At 37.8% G+C, this 25,067-nt stretch overlaps 1 protein-coding gene across 2 annotated transcripts in view; it reads left to right on the top strand.

The window, feature by feature from the left end:
- The window catches only part of LOC141964402 (contactin-3-like), a 113,345-nt gene that overhangs the window by 38,498 nt on the left and 49,780 nt on the right, over positions 1-25,067 (top strand). For both annotated transcript variants that reach the window (XM_074914753.1, XM_074914752.1), the window contains exon 3: positions 20,589-20,684. In XM_074914753.1, coding sequence (XP_074770854.1) covers positions 20,589-20,684 — 96 coding nt within the window. The remainder of the gene's footprint in view (positions 1-20,588; positions 20,685-25,067) is intronic.

Raw genomic sequence — 25,067 nt, 5'->3', positions numbered from 1 at the left:
GATATTAAAACTCCTTTTGAAGAGAGACCTTAAATACTTCTGAAGAGTCTTCTCAGTTTCTGCTTCATCTCCTAAGCTGAAGAAAACCTCCTCTTGAAGAGCAGCTTCTTCTTGCTACAGATACTGTCTAACCTTAAAGCTGAATCCTCACCTCCAAACAATTTAATGCTTCATTTCAACAAGACAAATGCTGTCTTTGCCTTTGTTAAACTCATCACAGACTTTGACATTTAAATGGAGAACTTTTGGCTAGTGGCAATTCTAATTTTTACATAAACGACCAAGAAGAAATTTTCAAGTGCTTTATCCTGCAATAAAATTTTGTTACTGCAAATATTACTGAGCATGAAGGCTGTACATTGGTATTTATACAGTTCTTCTGCCTACTGCAGTTTAAAGTATAATAGAATAGAGTAAGTAATTCCAATACATTTTTTGTAAAAGGTTATGGAGCTTGGGTACATTTAATAGTAACCCCTAACAGAATACTTAGTTAAATCCACAGTCTAATGATGGTAACTCCTATGTCTTGAGTCTTCTGTTTGCTGAGTTTCTTGGTAGGTAAATCATTGCCAGATACTTAGTATGTGGCTACTTATTGTATGACTTGAGTCTCCTGTCTCCAAGAGAGTAGCTTTGGAAAGTACATAGCTGTTCCTTAGCACACAGCATGTCTGCCCTGTGATGAGGGTAGCCTCTCTATAGCTGTTTTTTGGGGGTTAGTGTGGTCTAACATCGGCAATGCAGTTTCAGAAGCAGCAAGGTCTTGGAAGTTGCAGCAGGACAGCTGGTTTCCACCCCAACACGAGGTAGCCCCGGCCTTCTGTCCTAAGGCGGTACAAGGGGACAGTAGGATCAGCATCGAGAGGCTGTCATCTGCTCTCTGCAAGCTGGGATCTCTTTCTTCTTTCTTAAAGCATCAGATTATCTCTTCTTCCCTGTCCCCTGGCAGCAGCTATTAAAGTCATTCTTCTTTACTTGCCAGGCTGTCCTTACTGAAGAGATAAAAGCTTAGAACTTGACTGTTTTGCCTTTCTTCTGCTGGTTTGTGTAACTAAATGAAGATAAAGCTTTCACTCATTATCTGAATAGCCATCCTATTATTTCTTCTGCCTTTTGGTAGCAAACTAGACAGAATCATCCCAGGCTTGCTGTTCAGCCATCTTAATTGATTAAACTACCTTCTGAAGCCTTATCTATGGTTGGCAGAACAAATGATGACCAGGATTGATGAGTAATCTCATCTACTGTGATAATATCCAAGGTCTTGCGTACTACCTTTAACCTTCTATTTCTTACCTACAAAATGGACCTAGTGATGCTCATTGCTTTATGAAGGCTGGAGGTCTGCAGGTGGGTCATGCTATGGAAATAATGAGGCAGTTGGGGGAACCCTTTTCTCTGCAAGCAGAAGGGTAAAAGACATTGGAGATGGGAAACACAAGGGAAAAGGACCTTGGGAGAAGTTTGCTGTGCAGAACATGAGCTGTGTCAGCCCCTTACTTGAGAAGTTCAGGACACTGCGGGGTGAAAAAAAAAAAACCCATGAAAGTTATTGTGAATGACAGCTGAAAAACAGGGGAGATACGCTGCAGTTGAAATCTAAAGATGAATAATTTGACAGATGTTCAGGAAGACAACAGAACTGAGAAAAAATACTTTGTTTTGTATTTTAAAAAGCCTTCCAGAATAAACTGTTCTGATTTTGTTCTTAATGATCATGCTCAAAATGAATGCTTTAGCTTCTAAATTTTTGGTCGTATTAAATATGCTGCTGCTAGCCTCTTGGACAAAAGCTTGATTTTTGCCATAATTAACCTTTCAGTTTCTTGTTTAATAACAAATGGGATAATACTAGCCTTTAACTTTTTCAATGCAGGACATACAGATCAGTGATGAGACTTTGAGGATAAGTATTTATCAGGAATCAGAACACAATTTTCACACTTGCTTTACAACCTTGTGTAATTTTTTTACTGAAAATCAAAAGCTTCACTTCAACGATATTACTGTATATGTTTGAAAACCAAAGCAAATAAAAGCTCATTTATATTCTTGTCTGATTAGTACAATCAGAACTTATTGATGCTAAAATGAACTAAATTTCCATAACTATAAACAGAATATTAAAATATAGCTGTTTAGTGTAGCATGATGTTTTTTTCCTTCTTGGATGGAACAGATAGTTATGACTTTCCTGTCAACTCTTTAGGAGTCTTGTAGCAAAGTCAAAAGCATTTCAAACACATGCCTTCTGGCAGGTATGTAGACCTTTTTCTAGAGAAGTGCTGCATGCTCTCTTGAAAGAGAAAACGTAAGAGGACATGTAGGTGAGTGTTTGTGCTTGGTTATCCTTTACTCTTGCCGATTTGAAGGTGAGGTGTTCAGGGGCTGTGAACTCAGCAGAGAAACATTTGGACGTAGAAACCACTTTATTTGAACCAGTTGCTGGAAGTGTTTGAAGTGTTTTAATCCAACAGAGGGGATTAGAAGCCTTAGTGGAGAAGGGGAGGTACGGAGTAACTTTATACAGTAAGGAACTCTGTATACTCAAGTTGCCTGGATGTTTCCCTGCAGTGTAAAATGAGAAAACTGGAATAGCTTAATGCAGAGGGCATGGGGTTGTGGGTTTTAAGGAGACGTGGGTTTGAATTGTGATGGCTGTGACTTTGTGCAGGTGACTTAGTAGTTTTCATTCAAATTGCCAGAAAAAAAGCATAAAGACCCTTGCAAGGGTCTGTGTGAAAAGTCACAAAACAGAGACTTTCTGTATTGTTCTAAATAAACATCAGGGTTTGCTCATAAGTGTCATTTTGTTAAGAAGTACCAAGTGTGAGGAATCAGCAGATTAACATGACTTTTGTGTAGTAGAGGCGATGGAGTATGTCAGGAGCTTATTTTTTAAACAAGCATAAAATTTCACAACTCCTGTGCTGCCACTCCACCATCTCAGATTGGGGAGGTTCAAAATACCACCTTGTCCCTGGTGAGCTGCAAGTCACACCTTGCACATAAGGCATATACTTTGCAAAATAATTTGGTGCATCTTGAGATGCTCTGCAGCAAGAGGCAAAGGACTGCAAAGAACACCCTAATGTTCATTTGCCTTTGGTTGTTGTGCAGTGAAAACTTCGAAGTGTTTTAAACCTGATTCTTAATTGGCATAGTTGAGGGTAATTACTGTATGTCTGTTCCTCATACCTTGTTCCTCATACAACTGTAACTGAAAGCAATATAGAAAAATCCACAAATAATTCAGTGTTAGATTCAGTTAAGGGTTGTCCCTTACGTGAGAGCTGGCAGATAAAGATATTGGTATTGGTCAACAGCTCAATGGCAGATTTTATGATACTGAAGATAGAGGGCAAATTGTGACACAGCCTTAGTACCACATACGGGGTTAGAGTCACACTGATGTGAATGTACCCCAACATAAATCCTTCAATGGCACCTTAAAGCAGCTTCGGATCCGTGCCTTGGTCACCTAGGAGGCCTTTACATAGCTTGGAAAAGCTAAAGTCAAATCAGAACTGGTCTTCTAAAGCTCTGCTGTATGTTCAAGAAAGTTTTTTCGCTAGTTCATTCTAGATTAATTTCTGGTCTTTATGATGCCAGAGATCACCCATTGGTAGAGACTTTATGAATTGGGTCTTTTAAGGTTTCATCAAATTTCTCATTTTTAAGGCTCACTGTGTAGGGAGATCATGTGGCATGTTATTTAATGAGTCAAGGCAGCTATGGAGATATGTAATAGAAAGAAATACATTTTCCCTACGTTTTTCAAAATGTGAAGAAACATTTATCTTGTATCAACAGCTTACAAACAGGACAGATTCATTCCTTCCCATGATGTTTTGTGCTGGCTGGGAAGTGATTCCAGCAAGCTCTGATAAGCGACAGTGTTTTTTGAGATAAACTACTGACACTAATGGTGCCTTGACTTTTTGGGGGGAGGAGGCGGTGTGACAGTTCTTTCTGCCTTCAAAATTTCTAAGAATTGCCTTGATTGCAGCTGTGGAAAAAAACTAAATCTGAATTTACTTACTAGCCCATGCAAAACTTTATTGCAGACCACAGACTGTAGTTTGAAGAAATAAAATTACATAGCTGAATATTTTTGTGTATATTTTATACATACAATCTAAAGATTCATCTCAAATTCCAGATCTACATCTACAGCATTGATGCAGAGTGGAGATATTTCAGCTTTTACAAGAGTTTACACATGAGTGACAGTAGTGAGCAACATACTGAAAAATACTAAGTCTAATTATTTTTTTTAAAAGTTTTTTTGATCTTAACTTGAATTACTGAATTCTGTAAACAGTATCCGAAGAGACATAAAAGCATGGAGTAAATGAGGGAGAAAAAGCAGTTGTTGCAGATCATAACCTTATCGGTTGGGGTGACAGTTTCAATTCTATTTGAGTTCTCTCCAGTTCTCTTCCTTTTATGTTGGATTAAGTAACAGTTTTTGTCTTCTTATTCCCATAGCAACCTTATCTTTTTTTTGATGTAAATCTACTTGTCTCTTACTATCTTTCAAAGCTTGCACATGAATAGCTTGTGAAGGAGAGGAGTCTGGTGAAGAGAGCGAGCAGACACTTTCTGGTGTAGGAAATAAGGAAAAGACTATTTTGGAAAGAGACATATAAAAACCATTTTATTTTCAGCCAAAGCTATTTATTTACATTCGTCTTTTAGTGTAGGGTTTTTTTTATGCAGACTAAAAATTTTATGCTGTTTTAGTCGATTGTCTGGGCAAAACTTTTTCAAAAAGTCAAAGGCCAACCAACACGCGCAACAAAAAATACCAGCAATGACCTGCAACATTCTGTCTTACGATGTGTCACTTTCAGTGAAGGTAAGTCTTAACTTGCTGTGATTTTGCTCTTCATGTAGCTTGAAATCTCTTAAGGGAAAGTTGGGTGGAAGCAGAAGGTTAGTTGGGTGCTGTGTTGACCCCTGGCTGTGTTTCCAGCCCTTCTGCCTGTCTGTCCATGACTGGTGACCCACAGCTCCACAGCTGGGAATACCCTGACCTGGGGAGGGTCTGTGAACCTTCCATATCACAGGGATGAGGCCCCAGGTCAGAGTGAAAAACCAGCTTGTATAAAGGGTTCATCCTCGTTTGGTTGCACCTGCTTGCCATTTTAAGGCATTAAATGAGGTTGACCAAAGCAGCAGTTACTTGGTACATCTTTTTCTCATATTAAAACTACACTTGAATGGACTTGCTTAACGTAATACGTGTCTGAGCTGAAGCGCAATGAAAGGCAGTTATGTAAATACCGGTCTGAATCAAAATTTTTCTTCCGTGGCTGTAATGGAGATATTTTAACTGTCTGCTTCCTCAGTCCTGATGGCTGCAGCTTGCTGCGAACCAGAGACTGAACCTGGTTGTGGCAGTGTTAGTACTGACACTATGAAGTAGGGTTCTTCTTGAACTGCAGCTTTATTTGCACCTTCTTGTTCACCTACTTTTGATGATCCACCATCTTTGAGTCATGTTTACTGTAGTGGGGGAGGAATGCACTGTTTATTTATTAGCCCAATTTTGTTTCATCCTCATAATCTTTCCTGTTCATTTCTCTAATAACTAGCTATGTTTTGACAATGGCTATTTTTGACTTAATTTTGCTAACTTAAATATTCTTTGGAGGGCAGTAATTTACTTGCTGAAATGATCTAGCATGTTTAGCATCTAGTATTTTGATCATAAGATTTTTTTGATGCTTTGGTGGTGGGGCTTGGGGGGTTATTTGGGGTTTGGGGTTTTTTTAAGGCTTTTAAAACCTCAAAGTTTTCTTTCAATCACAGAATATACATAAAGATTAAACTAATATGATTCATTATATGTTTAGATAATTAGACTTTATGCCTAAATTTTGAAAACTTTTTAACAGGAGTCTTTTGCAGGTGTAAAATTTTCTACAAATTACTAACAAGTTTGGCATTTTCTTCACACCCTCCACCCCCCCCCCATCCCCCCAACATGGTAAAAACTCTAAACAAAAAATACTTTCATTTTAATTCCTGCAGATTTTTTTTTTTTTGAATAGGGGTGACTGTCCTCAGTATTTTTGCACTTAAGGACTGTTCTTCAACATCTGGAATATGGCTTATTTGGGTCAACAGCTTATATTTGCCAAAAAATCAAAGCAAGTCATTGCGAGGGAAAGGATTTCCGCCCTTGTTTTGTTTGTCAGAATTACCCTAATGGGGTCTTGTTAGCCCATTTAGCATACTGCAGATAAGATACTACTTAAAAACATGTAGATTATGTTAACACCACATTAAGGGCCTGATCTAAAGCCCATTGAAGTTGATAGGAATGTTCAGTAGGATTTTAATGCTTTGATCTTTCAGCTGCAGTTTTACAATTTACAAAATCAAACATAAAAAACATTTCAGTCAACATAAACACATCTGTGTTATCTGTGTTGTACTTCACCCTTCATGGCTAATAAAACTATTGGATTGTGAACCTCCTCAAACTGAAATATCTAAATAATAATTCTGAATGCATTTTATGGAGACAAGTTCTGAAATAGAAAAAGTGGTATTGCTAAAAGGCACATAAGAAGTGCAGTTGTCTCGCGACGTACCAAATTATACTAATGCTCAATGAATATGTGAATATATAATAAATTTTATCTGGCTGCAAGACAATAAATATCAGATTTGAGAGGGATTGAAAATAACTGTTTAAATGTCTTCACTGTGTATCTTCTTACTTTAAATACTTTCTCAGGGCTCCAGGTTGTTGCCAACCTGCCTATTTTGCTTCCTGATGTTTACTGTCAGTATTGCTACTTGCTAAGCAAAGTAACTATCCTAATATCGAAGCAATGGAACTTGCAGAACTACTCTTATTACACTGCATTGCTTTTGTCTTTATTTTTGTATTGATAATGTATTTACATAAGTGTTTCTAGTAGAATATGGTAGTGAGCTGTGACAGAACACAGTCTGTGAATTGTGGGGAGTCTCATTTAATAACCAAGGAAATTCTCACTACTTACAAGAAGAGATGCAGTACCTCGTTTTTATTTTCTTGTTATTACTTCTCCCAGCCCTGTGCAGTGAGAGATCTTCTTTCTTTTTTATGAAACTATTTTTTTCAGCCCATGGCTTTTTATTAAATTGTAGTTAACGATATACTTTTGAGGATTACATCACCCTACAGTGGAGCAACTTGGCTTAGGCTGGAGATCAATCTGCACATAGAGCATCTGTCACTTAATGATTCTGCTTAGATACTAGCAAAAAGATTTGAGGTCCCACTGTGTTTTGGGGGTTTTCTCCTTATGTACATGTCTCAATCTATTAAACTCTCTTCAGTAACACTGGGATTGTATTTGTTTTTATAAATGGAGTAGCAGAAGACGGGGTAGGTATTTCAAGGCAGTTGTTTTTCTCCACTCCTGCAGCTTCTGTTATGGAATGGTTGGATGCTGAATTTATTAATCTATGCAGTCACTTGCTCAGGTGTAATTCCTTGTTCAGCTACATTTACTCACCTACTGAAGGATGTGCACATTGGTACATCATGGCATATTAAAGGTTTACCGCTGCCTGCCATAGCTGTCATCTCTTTGACCCTTCAGTAAACTAACAGTCTTCCACCTAATTTTGCTTTCATTCAAGTGTAATGCCATTACTGCAGAGGCAGACAGAATGCAATTCTCTAAAGATCTTGTATTGTTCCCTTCTCTTCCAGGGAGGTTAATGTGCTCAAATGATCCCTGCGTTTTCTTGTTTTAGCTCCTTTGCTGCAAGAAGAGCAAAGAAAGTGCTCTGGATAATCTGTTTACACTAGCTTTTGGGAGATGGAGCAAACTGGAAAGATGAACTCACCAGTTAGGTGGAAGCCCTCTTTACTGCTTGAATTTCAAATGCCTTCACTTGCTTCTTTAGCACTTCTAGTTTTGTAGCTTTATACTAAAAGATTATACAGGCTTTTTTCTAATATCACCATGGAAATAACCAAGTCAAAACCTCTTTACCCAAAAGCAGCTAAACCACTTTTAAATATTAATGTTGTATGGGAATAACTTAAGTCTTAAGTTTAATTGGTGTTTCGTCCATAGACATTTGTCATTTACAAGTAGTACCATTTCAGAGAACAAACGCGCTCCCTCGATTCCATATTAATGTTTGCATTATATTAGCACTTTGGAGGCAGTGTGGATAGCCTGGGATCTTGCAGAGCTGATGGAAAGAATGAGAGCTTGTAGATGATGGGCTGAAACTGGTGTCTGGGGACATCTATTCAAAATGCCAGTGTTGAAGGTGGCAGCTGTCATGTCATTTTGTGCAGTTTCTCTTTATGAACTTATCATCATTGTAACAGCTAACAATTTGTATTTTCCTAGTGCTTTTATATTGATTGCTTCTACTGTATGTACTGCTATTTTACCCAGTAATGAAGTTAAACAATCAAATGAGTCAGTGATTTATTGGGTTTCTTGGTTTAGAGACTGGTTCTACACTGCCAGTGCTTCTCATCTGCTATCTGAACTCTTGTTCATGACCTGACTTTCTCACTGGCTCCCCGAGTACCAAATAGGTGGGTTTGATTATTAATAAATCTAGCAGTTGTGTTCTGCATTTCTGTATCAGTTGTTCACACCCTTTTGCATTCAGCTATTTTTGAACCTCTGATTTTTTACTAAATATCTCTTCCTGGTTTTATTTCGTAATCAAAATAAATTTTTTTGAATGTTCAGCTGCTTTGGTTAACAAAATTAGCATTTTTGTCCATAGTATTTCATAACTTCAGCTCTTAATAACATATGCTACTCTTACTTAGCCTTTCATCTTTGTGTAACTCTTGTTTACTTCCATTTAAATGTAACTATAGCCTCTCTTTAAGCCAGTTCTGTCTTACCCATCCTTTATTTTTCTTTCTCCTAGGTTTTCTGATGGGGTTTCAGTGGAATTACCATCTTGTTTATTTTAAAAGCCTTTTTGCCTCATAATAAATCCTTCTTTGCTGAAAAAAATTGTCCAGATATTCCAGTTCTGAGCTTTGTGTTTAAACTGTGGAACCTAAGCATACTTCTAGACTCCAGTATTTACTGACTCCATGGCAAGGGTAAAATCAATTGCTCATGTCCCAGTGTCTGTGAGGAGATGATGTCGGTCTAGAGGCTGGAAGAGGGCTGCTGTGCATTGCACCTGTTTTCACTTCAAAGCAAGACAGGCACACCATGGTACTTCTCTACCACACACCCTGACTGGCATTGATTTGTCACTGCATAGGGTGTCCAAGTGTATTAAGTTAGAGTGAGTTCTTATCACAAATCATTGCTTTTTGTAACAAATTTAATTGATTCCAAGTCACGCTTGCAAGGCTCTCCTGTTCTTCCCCTAGGTGACACAGTATCAGATACCTGTTTGTTCTTAGAAAGACCAAATGCAGTTTTATCATCTATTTACCCCTCTGTTTAATTGTGTAATGATTACTGTTCCTGCTTTTATTATTGTTCCTGCTTTTATAAACCAAAACATGGGATTTGTTATCTGCATGGGGATTATACTGATTGTTTTTTAACTGTGTATCTATTATATCTGGGTCAGAGCAATGATTAATGTTGGAAGAGGGGTTTTATAACCAGACTGAAGCCCTGGTACATGTACTTAAAAAGGCCATTCTGATTTTATAGAGGACATGAAGCGCAGAAGTAGATGTGTGACAGAGCAAATGAAATTTTGGCTTAATTGCAGGGGGTACACTTTGTCTATAGTTTTGGTCAGGCTGATGAGTGCATGTTTGTGCAGCTGGTAGGAACAGAGCAGTTTGCTGGTAGGATAAAAGGTAGTGTCTACAGTATTTTAGATTTGAGAAAATAAGATATGCAGTAGGTTATTTGTGTCTTTCTAAGATGAAAGATGAAAAGAAATTGTAGATGATCTGTTTTGATCTCTTGGATATCTCAATACAATTTTACTTGGTGACCCTTGTATTAAACCTTTATCCAGTATGCAGTAACTTACTGCTTCTTCTGACTGTCTGCAGTTTTAATTCTGACTTGAATTTATGTGGCTCCAGCCATTGGGTGTCTCCTACTGAAGAAATGATACCAGGCAGAACTCCTGTGAAAATCGATAGGCAGGTGTGTGGGCAGAGTGCTGCTGAGAGCTGCTGCAAAGCCAGTGCCAGCCTTGCAGGTCACGGTGGTGTTTACTCCTCTGGTATGCCTTCATGCTGCTCTAAATTATTTCTTTTATTGACTGCTGCAGGCCTGTTGATGTGAAGGTACAAGTATAAGAAAGTTGCTTACAATGAAAACATATTTCAGTGCAGATAAGTAGAACTGTTGCCGTGAGTCTTAGCTTTGCGTGTTGGAGCAACTGCAAGTTGCAACTGCTCATTGAGTTTCTTTTAAACATCCTACCAGGGGCATGAAGTCAGTACTCAGCAAGAGCTGCTGTGCACTCGATATCTGATGCAGCTTACCATAGGTGCAGAAAAACTTGACACCTTCCACATTCAGGCTCTCAACTAATTGAATATCCTCAGCAGAACTTGAGGATAGGAGAGGTTTCCAGATAAGACAAGAAACTGACTGATCTGACAGCAGGGAACTCTGGTACAAATCATCAACTCTCCATGCTGAGCAGCTCCAAAATGAGACCAGATGGCCTTGGGATGGCCTGTGGGCTGTTCTAATTGAATTGACTCTTAGTCTTTGCTGTTTAAGAAACACCTTGTTCAAATTCTGCTTCCCAGCTTCACTGCAGCATGGCCTTCTCCCTATGCCTTAAGTATAGACAAGAAAATCCCTTTCTAGGTGTTCCCCTACATGTGAAGACTTACCAAGAGTATGCCCAAACTCTTGATTGCTCCCCATGCTTGCTGTTTGTTGCTGTTTCTCTGTAACACTCACCTAATGGAGTCTGGCATTGGTGTTGAGATGAAATTGTCTGTCTTGAGTTCAGACCCTAGCAGCAAAAACTATGAAATCCCTCTGGATTAAAAATGAGGGAGGAGATAGAGGAATTGAATTGATTTTAATGAATATCATGATCATAATTAAAGAGTAAGAGACTGGCAGAATGAGTTATATGAGACTGGGGATAAAGGGATTTTAAGAAAAGTTGGGGAATGTGCTGAGCCTGAGTGTTGGTGAGAGTTGAGGCAGCTGGAACTGGTGGGGAAGGAAGGACTGAAAGGAAAGTTGTTGGGGAGAGGGGACAAGCACAAAGGTGTATGAGGAATGACAGAAACATCTAGGAACTGCATCTCAAGCTGAAGAGAGACCATGGCACTGGGACTAGGGCCCTATGGAGCTGGGGGTTTCAGTCTGCGTGGCTGCTCCATGGGACCTGTGTTTGTAACCTTCCTGGTGGCTTCTCTCATGATAGCAAATATTAGTGCCTTTCCCAGCTGCAGCGTGTCCCCAGCCAACAGGGACCAACACACACTCCCATCCCAAGCCCTTGGTGCTGAAATCTTACTGGTTTGGCTTTTTTTCTTGGCCAATATTTGTGATGTTAGGCAGCCTTAATTCTGGCATTTTCTAACGCCAAATAATTGAGTTTGCAACCTCAGTATGTTCTTTTAATTTTATTAGGGACTACAGAGTAATATATTTGCACAAGAATACTGAAGTAGATTATGCAGTGGTTTTTAGCTTGTGATCAGATAATCATTATAAGAACTCATGTTTGTGCACATATTGGAGTTACAGCTTCATAGGAAACTTTTCATCATTCAGCTTTCATTTTCAGCATTCAAGAAATGATTCTGCTGCTTGGACTGCACAATATCCTGTCTCCTAGAGATCGAGTTGTATTTTTTTCATTTTTATGTTTTTTCTGTGAACCTGGCAATTCTTTGTTGTTTTAAATATCTCCACTGTCAGCATCACAATGATGTGTTTTTTTCTTTTATTTTGTCTGCCTTATCTGCAGTAGAAAATACCAGTTTTGCTTGTCAGCTGTAAATGACATCATGGCAAGGAGTGCATTTCACTGCTTCCCTGTTCTGTGAAGTCTGTAAGAAAGTAACTACGGACCATCTACTTTAGCCACTTTTGGCTATTGCAAAGGAAATGAACAAAATATATTCTGGCTTGCTTTGATGTGCTCCTGAACATCCATTAAGTACAACGTTAGTGTTGCTGTACAGTGCCTGGATAGAAATAGATCACTTTTCTTATCTATCCTGTCCTCCTGAGCCTGTTAATATAGTCTAATCCTAGCTAGTAACCTAAGAGATTGATAGTCATAAATGTTTGCAGCAATTTTCTGGAAACTGTTTTATGCTGTGGAAACATCTTTGTACCCAGATAGGTACTGTTCCAGTTGTAGTGGAGCACCAAGGAAGAGTGTATTATATCCTTGTTTCAGAAGCGTTAGTTTTGAACATCACAGAGGCAATTAATGTCAGTAGTATATGCTATATTCAGGGCATGAAGACTGAGTTATTTTATTTGTCAGATGTGAAAAGTCACTTAGTTCTTTCTTAAAATTGTGATGTGAATAGTTAATACAGTAAAATAACTGTTCTTCCTCCACACAAGCCAGGCAAATGTGCTACCATAAAAATGTATTACTTTTATTTCTACCTCTGCATTTTTAATCTATCAATAAATCTAAAAATAAAATTAAAAGTTTTAATTTTCTCTGAATTTCTCTGTAAATAATGTTCTTGATACAGATTTAATTTATGTGCTTGCACTCTATCCTCTCTATGGGTTACTTCAAGTAGGTTACTGAAATCACTTATGTAGAAATAGTTATCTTCTGAGTTCCCTTGTACTTGTTTTATTAAACTAAAGAGTTGTGGTGTCATGTACCTGACAAACTCATCTGATTTTAGGCTGGGAAACAGTATACTGGAGAACTATTTAAAAAAAAAAAAAAAAAAAAAATCCATTGGTGTTAGCTCTTCTGAATCTCCAACATGTCAAGTTAAAAATACTGAACAGCAGCTGGAGCTAAAGATGTAACTCCGCTGATTCTGGAAAAGATAATGGCACAGGTAATTTTTGGCAAGGTAGGTTGTAGTTTAAGGTTTTTTTGTTGTTTTTTTTTTCCTAGGCAAATTACTTAAGTATTTTAGATTGTGGGTTAGGAAGTGGCTTGTTTCACTGCACATGCCTGCTGGCTACAAAGCTGGTGGTAGAGGACAGACATAAACAGATAAAGCTACTCAGAGTTTTAATCACAGTAAGTAACGCTGTCTCGGGGTTGCAGAGCTTTGGAGAGCTGATCCCCAAAGAGGTTGTCTACGGGCTGTGAAAGCTGGAGGCTCACCCCAGAGAGCTGAAGCAGCTCCATAAAAACACAAAGTTTCCTCCGGGGACCATGTTTTTAATTAGCTGTGTTGGAGTTAAAATATTTTATGTTGGCTGTTCTACATAAACTAGTGCATTTCATATTATTATGCGTAACCCAGGTAGGACACATGTTTTGAGATGAGAATTAAAAATATTTTGAAGATCTGTGAATGTTGGATTTTTATGCTGACTAGCAAGTTACTGTATTTTTACATGTGCAGCAGCAGCTGTGGTAAGACATCTGTTGATAGGACACTTACTCATCTGCTATATCTGTTATTTGTCATCGTTACATCTGTTAGAGTCCACATGGCCCTAATCAAAGCAGTGGGGCTTTTTGCCAGGTGCTCCATACAAAGTGTGATGGGGAAGATGACAGATTTTGGTTACCCGTATCCTAGCAATACTTTCTGGTAACAACCCAGCTATGTTCTGTAATATTTGTGGGAGAATCTGTCTGTTTCTTTAAGGAAGGTGGCTGTCTTTGGAAAGATAAAACAGTAAAGTCAGTGGCAGAAAAAAAATCTTATCATCCACATGTTCCCAATGCTTCAAAAAATGAACTGTTGTAGGATGGTTTTCATTGATTTATTTATTGAGGAAAGTCTTCTTGGAAACACTGCCACTTAATAAACAAACCTTCATGCGACTAGACCTAGATCTGGCAAAGAATTTAGCCATCTGTTTATTGAAATGTGAATAGCCTGGTGTTCTTCAACACTGAACCTGCTCTGTGGTTACCAAGCAGTTAGTGATGGAGGTGCTTTATAGACTGTCAGGATATTCTTAGGGTTTGCTTTAGGAAAGCTATAGGGGAAAAAACCTGTATTGCATCTGAGAACTCAGCTGTAGGATAACTTCCTTGAGCAAACATCCTTCCCTCCTGAGGTATTTCTTAAATTACTTGAATTGCTTTGTTCAGTGCTGTGTTTGCTTGAGTTCAGTGATAATTCCCAGATAGTATTGAATTTATGGAAGGCATATTTTTAAAAATATTTACTGGAGAATGTCTTTCCTTCAAAACATGCATTTCCCTTACAGCACTATTTTTCCACTTCTATTGGTGCAGTTTTGCCAATGAAAGCATGTTTAAAAAAAAATTTTCCTGCTCATCAGATGTTGACTAAAATTTTATGCTATTAATGTTCCTCTACTGTTTTTTTTATTCTGCTGTTTCTGGTCTCTTCCTTCTGTTCCATACAGCCCACAAAAGCATCTCATCTCTCTGTGTCCCTCTTTCTCCCTCGTTACTGCAGACACTTCTACCTCTTCCCATGCTGGCACCTCATGTTCACCACACTCAGATACATCCCCGCGTAGTTCTTTTTATTTTTTCCTATTTGTGGTTATATAACATAGACTTTGTATAACTCTTGAATGATTCTTATTTAATTGGTGTAAGAGTGTTTAATTCTTTACAGTTTCATTTTTTGCTGCACCCCAGGTGAATTAAGGGGAGGTGTAGAGTTTTAAAGTTTTAAGTTTAGGGTGTCTTTTGGTGCTGTTGGTTGATGCTGTCCACTGCAGCTGGCTCCAGCAGCCTGTTAATTCCTGCACAACTCATTCAGTGTTCTGCTTTTCATGTGGTGGAAACAACCTGCAGGGTCCCTTCCCTTTCCTGCTCTCTCAACATAGAAGTTTGCTGCATTTTATTAGCAATATCTCTATGGATGTGAGAGACTTGGGTGGGCTTTGCTGAATAAGACTAATGTAAGCAAAGACAGGAACAGTATTTCAAACTGAAAACCCAGTTGTCTTAAGTAGTGCTTTGGGTTGTGAAGAAAAATGCTTTGAGGGTGGGAGGTTTCTGCTTGCTCTGTCCCGGAGCCTTGAGGGCTGGTGCATCAGTGGGTTTAGGCAGTGGGGCTGCGTTGCAGGCTCTGCATCAGGGCTGGGGCTCAGGCTGGAGGAGCAGTGCCTTTGTCCTGGGCTGCAGGAGCACGCTAACAGTGCCAGAGCTGCTGCTCTTTCACCAAAATGGGGACTGAAAAATACTCCAGTGTGTAACCTGCTGTACTGTTACCTCCATACAGGTAAACGTGGTACTACAAAATGAAAGTTCGGTAGTGTGTCACAGCATTGAGAGATTTTTGTAAAGGTTGCTGTGAAGTTACCTGATTTCCCTTTAACACCAGTCTGACAAAAATGAAACTGTGGAGATAATTCCCCAGTGGCCAGTGAATCTTTACTCCAGTGAGAAATCACACTAATTCTTTGCACGCTTTGAGTAATGTTCACTTCTGCACTGTTAATATTTTTCTCCTTTCTACCTCCAACAATAATTGATGATTACATCTTGTCCCTCCCTCTCACCTCAGCATGATTCTCCCAGGCTTGAGCCAAAGCCCAGGGAAGGCAGCAGCAGGTCTCGTTTGCTCCATGTGCAGCTCTGCTATGCTATGTCCAAGTGCTGGATGCCTGCAGGCTGCATGCACGGGTTAGCAGGCCATGTATCCAGCTCTTCTGTGGAGTGGATACAAGTATTTTTAAGAAGCTTAAAAAACTATGCCAACTGTACGCTTAGCTTCTGGTATCTGTCTGAAATAGTATAAAATACATAGTCACAGAAATGCCTTCATGTGAACAATCTTCGGGTATAGCATGGTGGGGTTTGCTTATGCCAGTAGGTGATTTAGGTAATGGTCAAGATTTTTTTTGGTGTAGTTTGGGTTTTTTTTTAAAGAAGCAAATTTGTCTTATTTTATTTTCTCCAGAAGTTCACACTACCAATATAGCTTTTACAACACGCTGAGGCTGTTATTTTTTATTTCTTAAGAGCTCAGGCTGGTATCTCATTTCTTTTTGATAATGTGACTTTTACCAGGGTGAACGGGTTGTGAATTAGTACTTCATTATGCGCTGACATCGAACAAAGTCCCCACTTCAGAATTACGTATTCGAGAAAATGGTTTAAGATTTGGTTGTCTGACTCATTTAAGGTACTTGAACATCCTATCAGTACAGAAGTATATATAAAATATATTTTAACAAGTTCTGCTGCTTTGAATAATAATGAGTCTAATGAAGTAATGGAATAAATATTTTTGTGGCTTTTAAGGGACAGTTATGTTTGTAGTGCATGAACTCTTTTTCTGCAATTATCAAAACATAGTAGAATTGCTAATAAATGTGTATTGACAATAAATATCAATTGATGTAAGTAATAAGATGCTTGGGTGTTACTGGGCTTGGAATTGAAAACCTACTGAATCTTGCTCTTCTCTAGGGAGTGAATGTATCCTGTGTATTACTTAAAACAAACAAAAACACTTATAAATAATTAAAGTTGGTATAATTTCTAGAAGCCTCTACTAACCTAATGAAGATGGTATGTACAGATACGTGTGACTAGGGGTGAAACACCACACAGGTTTCCTGGCACAATGTGATACAAATCGGTGGTGCCACAAGCTAGGAGTCATGTCTGGAGCAGCTTTGCCATCAAAAAATCTCAGGATTTTTCATAACATGATGCTCTAGATCTTCTCAAAGCGTAGGTATAATACTTGATCTGATCTTGTATGATCCGTTTGCTTACGTTCTTTGGTTACACAGTCTTACAGAAACCAGAAACTTTTTAGGAAGTACTTGCAGTGAACCACAATGAATGTGGTCAATAGGTGTGTGTTCTGCAGGTAGAATAAGATTTAGTGTTCTTGCATGTTGATATCAGGAGTGAACAAAGTCTGTTTGTCCTACAGATGCTTCAGGTAATGTATACTCTCCCCCTCATAAATTCACAAATCTGTATATTTTAATAACTGTGGATATCACACAAACTTTTCTATGCTTCTGTTCCAAACGCATAAACAGCTCTTCCAAAGCAGAGGCAGTGAAAATGATGCTTGTGTTACTTTTACTCCATATTTTGAAATCTTTCTTAACAACATGCTTGAGACATAAAACTTAGCTTGTTAAACGGAAGGAGAGAACCCAGTGGAATATGCAGTTTTCATATCCTTGCTGTTTGTATGTGAAAGAACACGTTTCATTGTTCTTTTCAGGCAGAATAAGACTTTTCAATAAAGCTGAATTACATTTTCTTGCTCCATTTTATTGCAATGGCATGTGTATTTTCAGTTGATGTTACTTTATATACTTGTTACTAAAGCAATGAGGCAAATATATGTATTGCCTGGGAAGGGAGAAGAAAATGCTGTTTCAGGAGTCAGAAAAGTCTCAGTTGCTAATTTTAAACTTCTATATGGAAAACTATAAACAGGCAATAAAAACATTTAATTTGCAAATTACACAGATCTAGATTGGTTTTAAGTTGAATTTTTTTTGTGTAGTCAGGTTTTTGCAACACTTTTACCAAAATATTTTCAGTGCTATGATTAGAGACTTTGCCTGCTAGACTTAAGTAGTAAAGTTGCTCATTTCCTACTGGAATGGTAGCGTTTCAGATAAAAGGAGATAAAAGTGTGGCATAATAAATCGTAATAAATGCAAATAAGAAGTAAAAAGATGTAGGCAAGAGTATTTAATTAAAACACTTTATTTTGGTGATGAGTTTGAGGAAGTAGATAGCTTTAAAAACCTGATGATGAATAGGACAATGCATAGATCAATAGATAAAACACAAATACTTCATATTCTTCTTCATTCAGACAAAACAGTGGGATGTTGTCAGCCCACGGGGTGCTGAAAAGTGAGCCCTGTTCTGACTCATCACTGCTCAAAACCATCTTCTGTCCTGTTCTTATCTTTGCTCTTAGTTTCCAGTTATATTTTATCTATTAAGACATTTCAGCGGGATACGAGCCTCTGAATTCAGAGATACAAATCGATCTGTAAAAGTAAACACTGTTTTCCATTATTTGCCCACCTTTTACAGTATTTTATTTACCCTGTCAGTTTTCTGAGAACTTAATGTTCCTTCCCAATGATTTCGTGTAATAGCAAGTTTTGTTAGAAGATACTGCACTTCTCCCTAGTGTTATTGCTGTTAGGATACTGGCTTTATAAAAAAAAAAAAAAAAATCCCAAGCAAACTAAAAACCCTCCAAACCAATCTGTCCTGATATTCCACCAAACAGGACTGGCTTTGACCTTTAATACTCTGATTATGCTACAGAGAATCCTGAAAACCACATTAGAATCTCATATAAGCAGGGAGTACTTCCCAAGGTCAGAGTTTCAATTTCATTGTATAATGCTAATAGAGAACTCTATTACTGTTTTGCATGGTGATTTTTAATTATTTTCAAAGTGGTGCCCGTCAATGTGTAAAGAGAATATACAAGTACATAAATGAACTAAGCGATGATATTTCTGCAGCTGTGTGATTAGTCTGGTACTTAAACCACTCTAAAAGGTAGGATGGAGAGCTTCCTGCTAATTAGTCAAAAATTATTCTTTCATTGTAGTATGGCTCATATTTTTCATTTTCTGATGGATTCTGCATTGCTTCTTGTTGCCCAAAAAACTATTCCCCTGTGAGAGCAGTCTTCATCTGCAATCAGTGATTAATAACTTCTGCAGTACAACATTGCAACAGATCAGACTGCAGAGCTGCAGTGGGTCCCCGCTGGTACCTGCAGGATAACGAGGATGTGCCTTTCTGAACACCTTGGCATGCCCCATAGGTCACATCTCTTCCAAGGGGCTCCCAGGCCACTCCCATCCTTCTCATACAGTGTGTGTCAGACAGTGCAAAGAACCGAGTTTCTGAAGGTCTTTATTTTCAATAAATGAATACATGTGCTTAGAAAGCAGTGATAAACCATTTCATTTTAATTACAGAAATTGTGTGTTACGTAAGATGCATGACTCGTAGAGGTTGTGATGTAAGAGGGTGAGATTTGATGTAAATTCTATGTGTAAAATAATTTTTTTTGTAAACTTAACTATGCAATTTAAATTTTAATCCTAACATGGAATAGTGTGTGTCATTTGGGTTCTTCCTTTTGGTGACTTGGGGGAGTTGTGTCAGGGCAACTAATGAATCTATGTTGTTGTGGAAGGAAGAGAAGAATGCTTAGAAAGCCTGAAATGAATTGCAAGGCATGCTGTTTTAATGTCCCGCTGAAATTGGTTAGGCTGTGGTTTTATATGACCTCCATAACATTTCCAGTGGAAGGATCCAAACTTATTCTGTGCATGAAAACGTAGGCCCTGAGATGTACCTGCACAGAAATTCAGTTGGAAAGCTGAAAACGGCCCTTTCAAGAAACTCTCTTAGCAGCTTTATGTGCAGTAGCAAAGAATAATACAATAATATCTTACTGCAGCATTAAATGGATTTTTTTTTAAATGAAGCATTAAAATTCTAATCACCCTTGTTCAGTGTTCTGACTGTAACAGCTGTTGCTTTTCAATATTAAAAAATACTATATTTTGGGAAATAGCTACTCTTGGTCAACTCACTACTATTATTCTTGGTTATAAAGACAGCCTTACTTTAAAGACTGTGTGTTAGTACCCTCTACAAGGTTATAAACCAATGTTTTTTAAAAACTGTCTTCTGTTTGGTTTTATTACAGAAAAAAATAGATGGTTCATTCACAGAAAAATATTTCTTAGTGTAGTACCTCAATCTTAGTTTGTGTTGAATGTTCTGTCTAGCTTAATTCAAGGACATAATGAGGCCATGCGTTCTTGGATCTTGAGTCACCAGGTAGAGGGAAAGTTAATTTAGATTTATGATAAAATACTGCTGCTCCACAATTTTGCATTTATTATATACTCGGTAGCATTTGCCTCCCCTCTTACACAACTTAAAAAGATCACAGAAGACCTGAAGCCAGGCAAGGCAGAGCGCTGAGTCAATGTGCCAAGGTGCAAAGTGCTCGCCTTCACCAGAGTTTAGCAATGTTACAAGGGATTCTGCCATAGGAAGGTGGTTGAGGGGCTTCTTTTCTGTTTGGAAAGATGTATCCATTTTCTGAATAGCTGAGTTATTAGCGTTATTTTACGGTTGGTTAGAGGAGCTCGGTACGATCTTGATGCTATTTTCATCAGAGCATTTCAGAAGAAACAGTGGCTTAAGGACCTATTTTTAAGTTATGTTTATGATTCCTTTTTGGCTATCAAAATTAGGGTAGCATAAGCCTAGCATAAGAACAAAATTAGCCATAAGATCTGTTTAATTATGTTCTTGTAAATTAGTTCACTTCAGTCCTAATTCTGTCATCCTCCCTCGTGTTGAACAGTCATTTCTTTTGCAACTGATTTACTGAAATCGCTGAACTTCGTTGCCTGGTAAGAGATTCGATGTCAGGGTTTGAGAACTTGAAAGTCCTGTATATTTAGTCTCTTTCCTAATACACAGCTCACCTTTACTTTCAAAAACAGATCTTGAAAACTCACGGACGAAAATGAGAAGCGCGGTGTCAGTTCGAGAGGGGCAGGGAGTCGTGCTGCTCTGCGGACCACCCCCCCGGGCGGGAGGTAAGAGACCTTTCAGGCTTCGTGCTTCCACCAGAGCTGATGGACTGTAAAGGGTAATAACTCCCTGAAAATGCAGAAGAGAACAAGAATGAAACCTGGTTTCTGAAGTAAACACAGAGAGAGAGAAAACAAAACCAAATGGGGATGGGAGGGGGGGAAGTACTTAAGAGGATTTACTTTTATCTTGGAACAGCTTGCTAGCTCCTAGTAATTTCTGTGCACTTAACATGTCTGATTTTTATTACATTTCCAGTAATTAATTGAGTATCTTCTGGAGTTAAATTCTGCCCAATTTCACAATTGCCAAGCCTCGATGAATCTGGTTTTTGCTACAACTAGACAATTGCAAAGGGTAGTTGTTGTCTTTAATTATGCTAGTATCTGCCTGTTTTTTTGCAATCAAGACATTTGATAGTGTAATGTAATGATGCTGGCATAATTTAAAACACTGCTGTCTTGAGGCAGGTGATGAGAAAACTGAATGTATGGATTCTTGGTGGACCAAAAGTTACAAGTATGTCTTACCATTCATTCTGCATCTTCAGTCTTTGACTAATTGCTATTGAGCCTCAAGTACTATTTGAAAGTAACTAGTTTTATTTGTTTTTAATTGATATGGAGTCTCATTATTGAAGGGCTGTGGTGTTAAACATCAGGTTTGATTGCAAAGATAAGGTAATATAAGCTAAATGCTGAATACAATAATAATAGGTATTGTGGCTTCTTAAATTTGGCAGAGACCAGGCAGACACAGGCATAAAGTGGCAATTTTACCACTGTCTGAGCTTGCAGAATTTTTCACTCTGATCTGATACATACTCTTAAATCATCTTTATAGCTTAAAACAGCTTTGTCTTTTCAGCTGCTGAGAAAATAGGTCATTCTCCCAGCTATCTATAAGAATTAGAATGATTAAATTTTGCTTCTATATGCAGTCCAAATTCTGAATTGCTCTGCTCACTCTTATAAACCCAGAGGTGATCGCCAAACTGACTGCAACTCTGCCTGACTCTTGCAATGTTTAAGTTTGAGGTGTTAAACAGGAGGTGATACAAAGCATGCTCATATTGCTACGAATGTTGGTTCAAATCAACACTTGAAAGAGGTGAGAATTTCTTTTGCAGTCAGCAGATGGGATATGATTGACACCCCCCCACACTAATTGTGTTATTCATGAAAAAAAAAAAAGAGAACTGAGGGCTCCCTGAATTTATCAAATGGAATTGAGAATTGGTACCAGAATTATGTAAAATCCTTGGGTTTGTCTGAGGGTTGGAGGATTAACCATTAAAGTTTTCAGGAGACATGGAGCAAGGTGGAAAAAATTCTTAATTTTCTTTCTTCACTAAAACAAACCTATAGCATGTTGACATCAAGCCTACAGTGCCTCTAGATATGGCACGGTAGGATGCAGGTCGGTAAGTCTTAGATAAAATACCCATCTGTTAAGCAGAAGTAGTTTGTTAGGAATAGCAGGAATGGTTTAGGAACAGCTAACCTGGCCTGAGGGATCTGAGGCATCTCAGCCCTTTTCCAGATCAGTGATCTGATTATTTTTTTCTCCTGTTTCTTTGCTTCTGTATTTGTTGCACTGAGCTATCAAATACTTTCAGACAATACTAGTTCCAAAAATCTTCTCAAATACCTTGTTTTCTCTTCCCCTTAAGCCCCTGACATACTGTTTGTGTTCTGTCATGTCATGAAATTTCTGAGGTGTTGCTAGCTTAATTGCACTTATTTTTTACATTATTTGTAAGGAGTCTTCAAGAAGAGACTTGATTAAATTGTGATTATTCCTCCATATGCAGCATTGCAGTTACAGTAGAAAACAATGTTGGTCCCAAAAGAAATACCAGTTCATAGTATGTAAAAAGGATGCTTCCCTTCTACAATTTGGCATTTTTTTCTTTGTTTATCTTAGCAACATACAATAATATAATATGAATATCATATGTAATATGAATATCCCCTTTCAGTGGGGAGCAAATTATTCCTTCAGTTAATGGTACTTCTGTCCTTTTGAAGTTTGCAGTTCTAGTTCCATTAGGGTACGGACATCTACCACTTAAACCAACAATGAAACTCCATTTAGCTTCATACACATCAGGTCATAAATGGAGCTGGTACTTCAGCTTTGTTTCTGTTATGGCCATTGGTGTGCTGGGGGAAGAAGACTGTGCTTAATGCTTCCAGTTGAGGGTGCACAGATCCGTTTTATATTTCTGTCATTAAACATGAGCTGTACCACAAACCCCTCCAATATTTTCTTTAGAGTTAGCGCATTTCCCTTTTTGGCATTCTCTTTTATAGCAGTCTTGTTTGAGATTTACTGAACAGGAGATTTGATAAATGACTGGCTTTGTGTGTGCAGTCTTTCTCCCAACTATTTTATTAATTCAACTGGTTCTTACGTTAGGTGTTGTAAATTGTATTATAATTGAGCAGTGATTTTTGGATAATTAAGATGGTTATCTGTCATTGTTCTGCATGACCATACTTCTGTACATAATTTTAATTCTGTTACAGAGAACCTGTAAAAATACCCTGGTTTTCCCACAAAGCAGTAAATCATCTCTCTCATACTCAAAAGATAAAATTACATCTAAAATTGATTTATGTAGATCTTCTGCTGTCTTTTTCAGTTGTTATAACCAGTAAATTGTACTGAACTCTATACAGCTGTTGTGACTTTTTACTGGTTTACTTGCTATGTCTTTGGCTTTAACAAAAATTTCAACATACAAAACTTAATATTGGACACACTTAACATACAGCCAATTAAAAAACATTCATGTGAGGCTAATTTTTTCCATTCTGCCAAGAATGGAAAAGGCTAGACATACGGAGATCTAAAAATGATTTTTCTCTACTATTGATTTTGTTCCAAAATCAGTATCTAAGTTGTGACAAAACCCCAAGTAAAGCAAATCTGCAAGTTCCTTTAGGGCTTTACCTACTGCTACTACTCTATGTGTATCTTGATTATCATGTAGCTTATCTTCAGCTATTATTTTTATTTGCTAGATATTGTGATTTATATTTGTGTAGTACAGTCAGTTTTACTAATCTGACATTGATTTTTTTTTTTTTTTTTTTTATTTATGAAGTATATTCTGCTCTACAGGTGAGGAAGCAGCAATGAGGCATAGACCTTTTACGTTGTCTGTGGTGGTTTCAGGACTGCTGTAGACACAGAGAAAAAGATGATTTTTCATGGTATAAGTAAAGATTTGCTTGAGGATTATGCAGACATTTCAAAGAATTTAGACTTGCCTGGAAAAGCTAGGCATTAGTTCTGTGGTGGTGGTTATACTCCCAGTTACCTTGTTGCTGTGTGGAATATGACCATAGCCCACAAGAATTTAGGTAAATGGCAAGAACATTGTAGAGGCAACAAACTGTTGCTTGGAAGTTGCAAGGAAATTCTACTTGTGTTATATTCATGACTAGCCTCGTGTGATATGTGTTCCTATTTCATGTGATATGGCAAGGATAGTTCTGCATCTACAAAGTAGCAGGAATGTTCTTCATCTTATTATCATGCTCTGATAAATGTCGACTTAATCAATAAACAAGACTATTTGAAATATACTGATCAATTTAGCTTATAGCATATTATTTTAAAGTTGTGACATGCTGATATGAAACAATATTAAGTCGTGGAAAAATAGTTCCCAATTTATTGCTCACTGTTTAATATGACAAATCATTCAGTGAATAATGTCATGTCTGTTGCAAATTAGTATTTAGACTTGCAGATTTTTGCTCGTGTCTCTTGTATTGCCATTTGGAGACCTGCAAGTTCCAGCAAGACTGTGCTTCATGAATAAGATGGCATGGAAAGTATCACGTATGCCAGAAATATTTTGATGCTTTGATTATTTATTTTCTGAAACTCTTGAATATCAACATACTACTTTTCTGGGAACTGCAAATTGAATTGATTTTGCTTACTTTGCTTTGGAAACATTTCATACCCTTAAAACAAAGCCAAACCAAACTGATAGAACTCCAGAATACTGTTTCTTTTCTACTGCTCATCAGCGTGTTTTCAGGAGGTGGAAAGCATCCTGGTTTTGCATCTTTATTTTTTGTTTTTGTTGCAGATTGTGGATGACACTCATCTGGGCATGAGCAATAAATCATACTTGCAGTAGGCACATTATGAGGTTTTTGCACAAAAATGCATTCTAAGGAGAATAGTATGTTGAATATTGTAAAAGCAATGGCCTTAAAAACGGTTCCATAGTGTTCTCGAGCTGATCTCAATCTGCCAAGGAGAAATGGCATTTTTATTTTAAAATATATTTTGCAGTAGTCCTGCTGGTGTCATCATCATCTGCACAAATTTCAGCTGACAGTTTGAAATCAAATGGTACCCAA

This window comes from Athene noctua, chromosome 10, assembly GCF_965140245.1.
Source record: "Athene noctua chromosome 10, bAthNoc1.hap1.1, whole genome shotgun sequence".
Lineage (NCBI taxonomy): Eukaryota > Metazoa > Chordata > Aves > Strigiformes > Strigidae > Athene > Athene noctua.
This window is presented reverse-complemented; position numbering and strand designations above follow the sequence as displayed.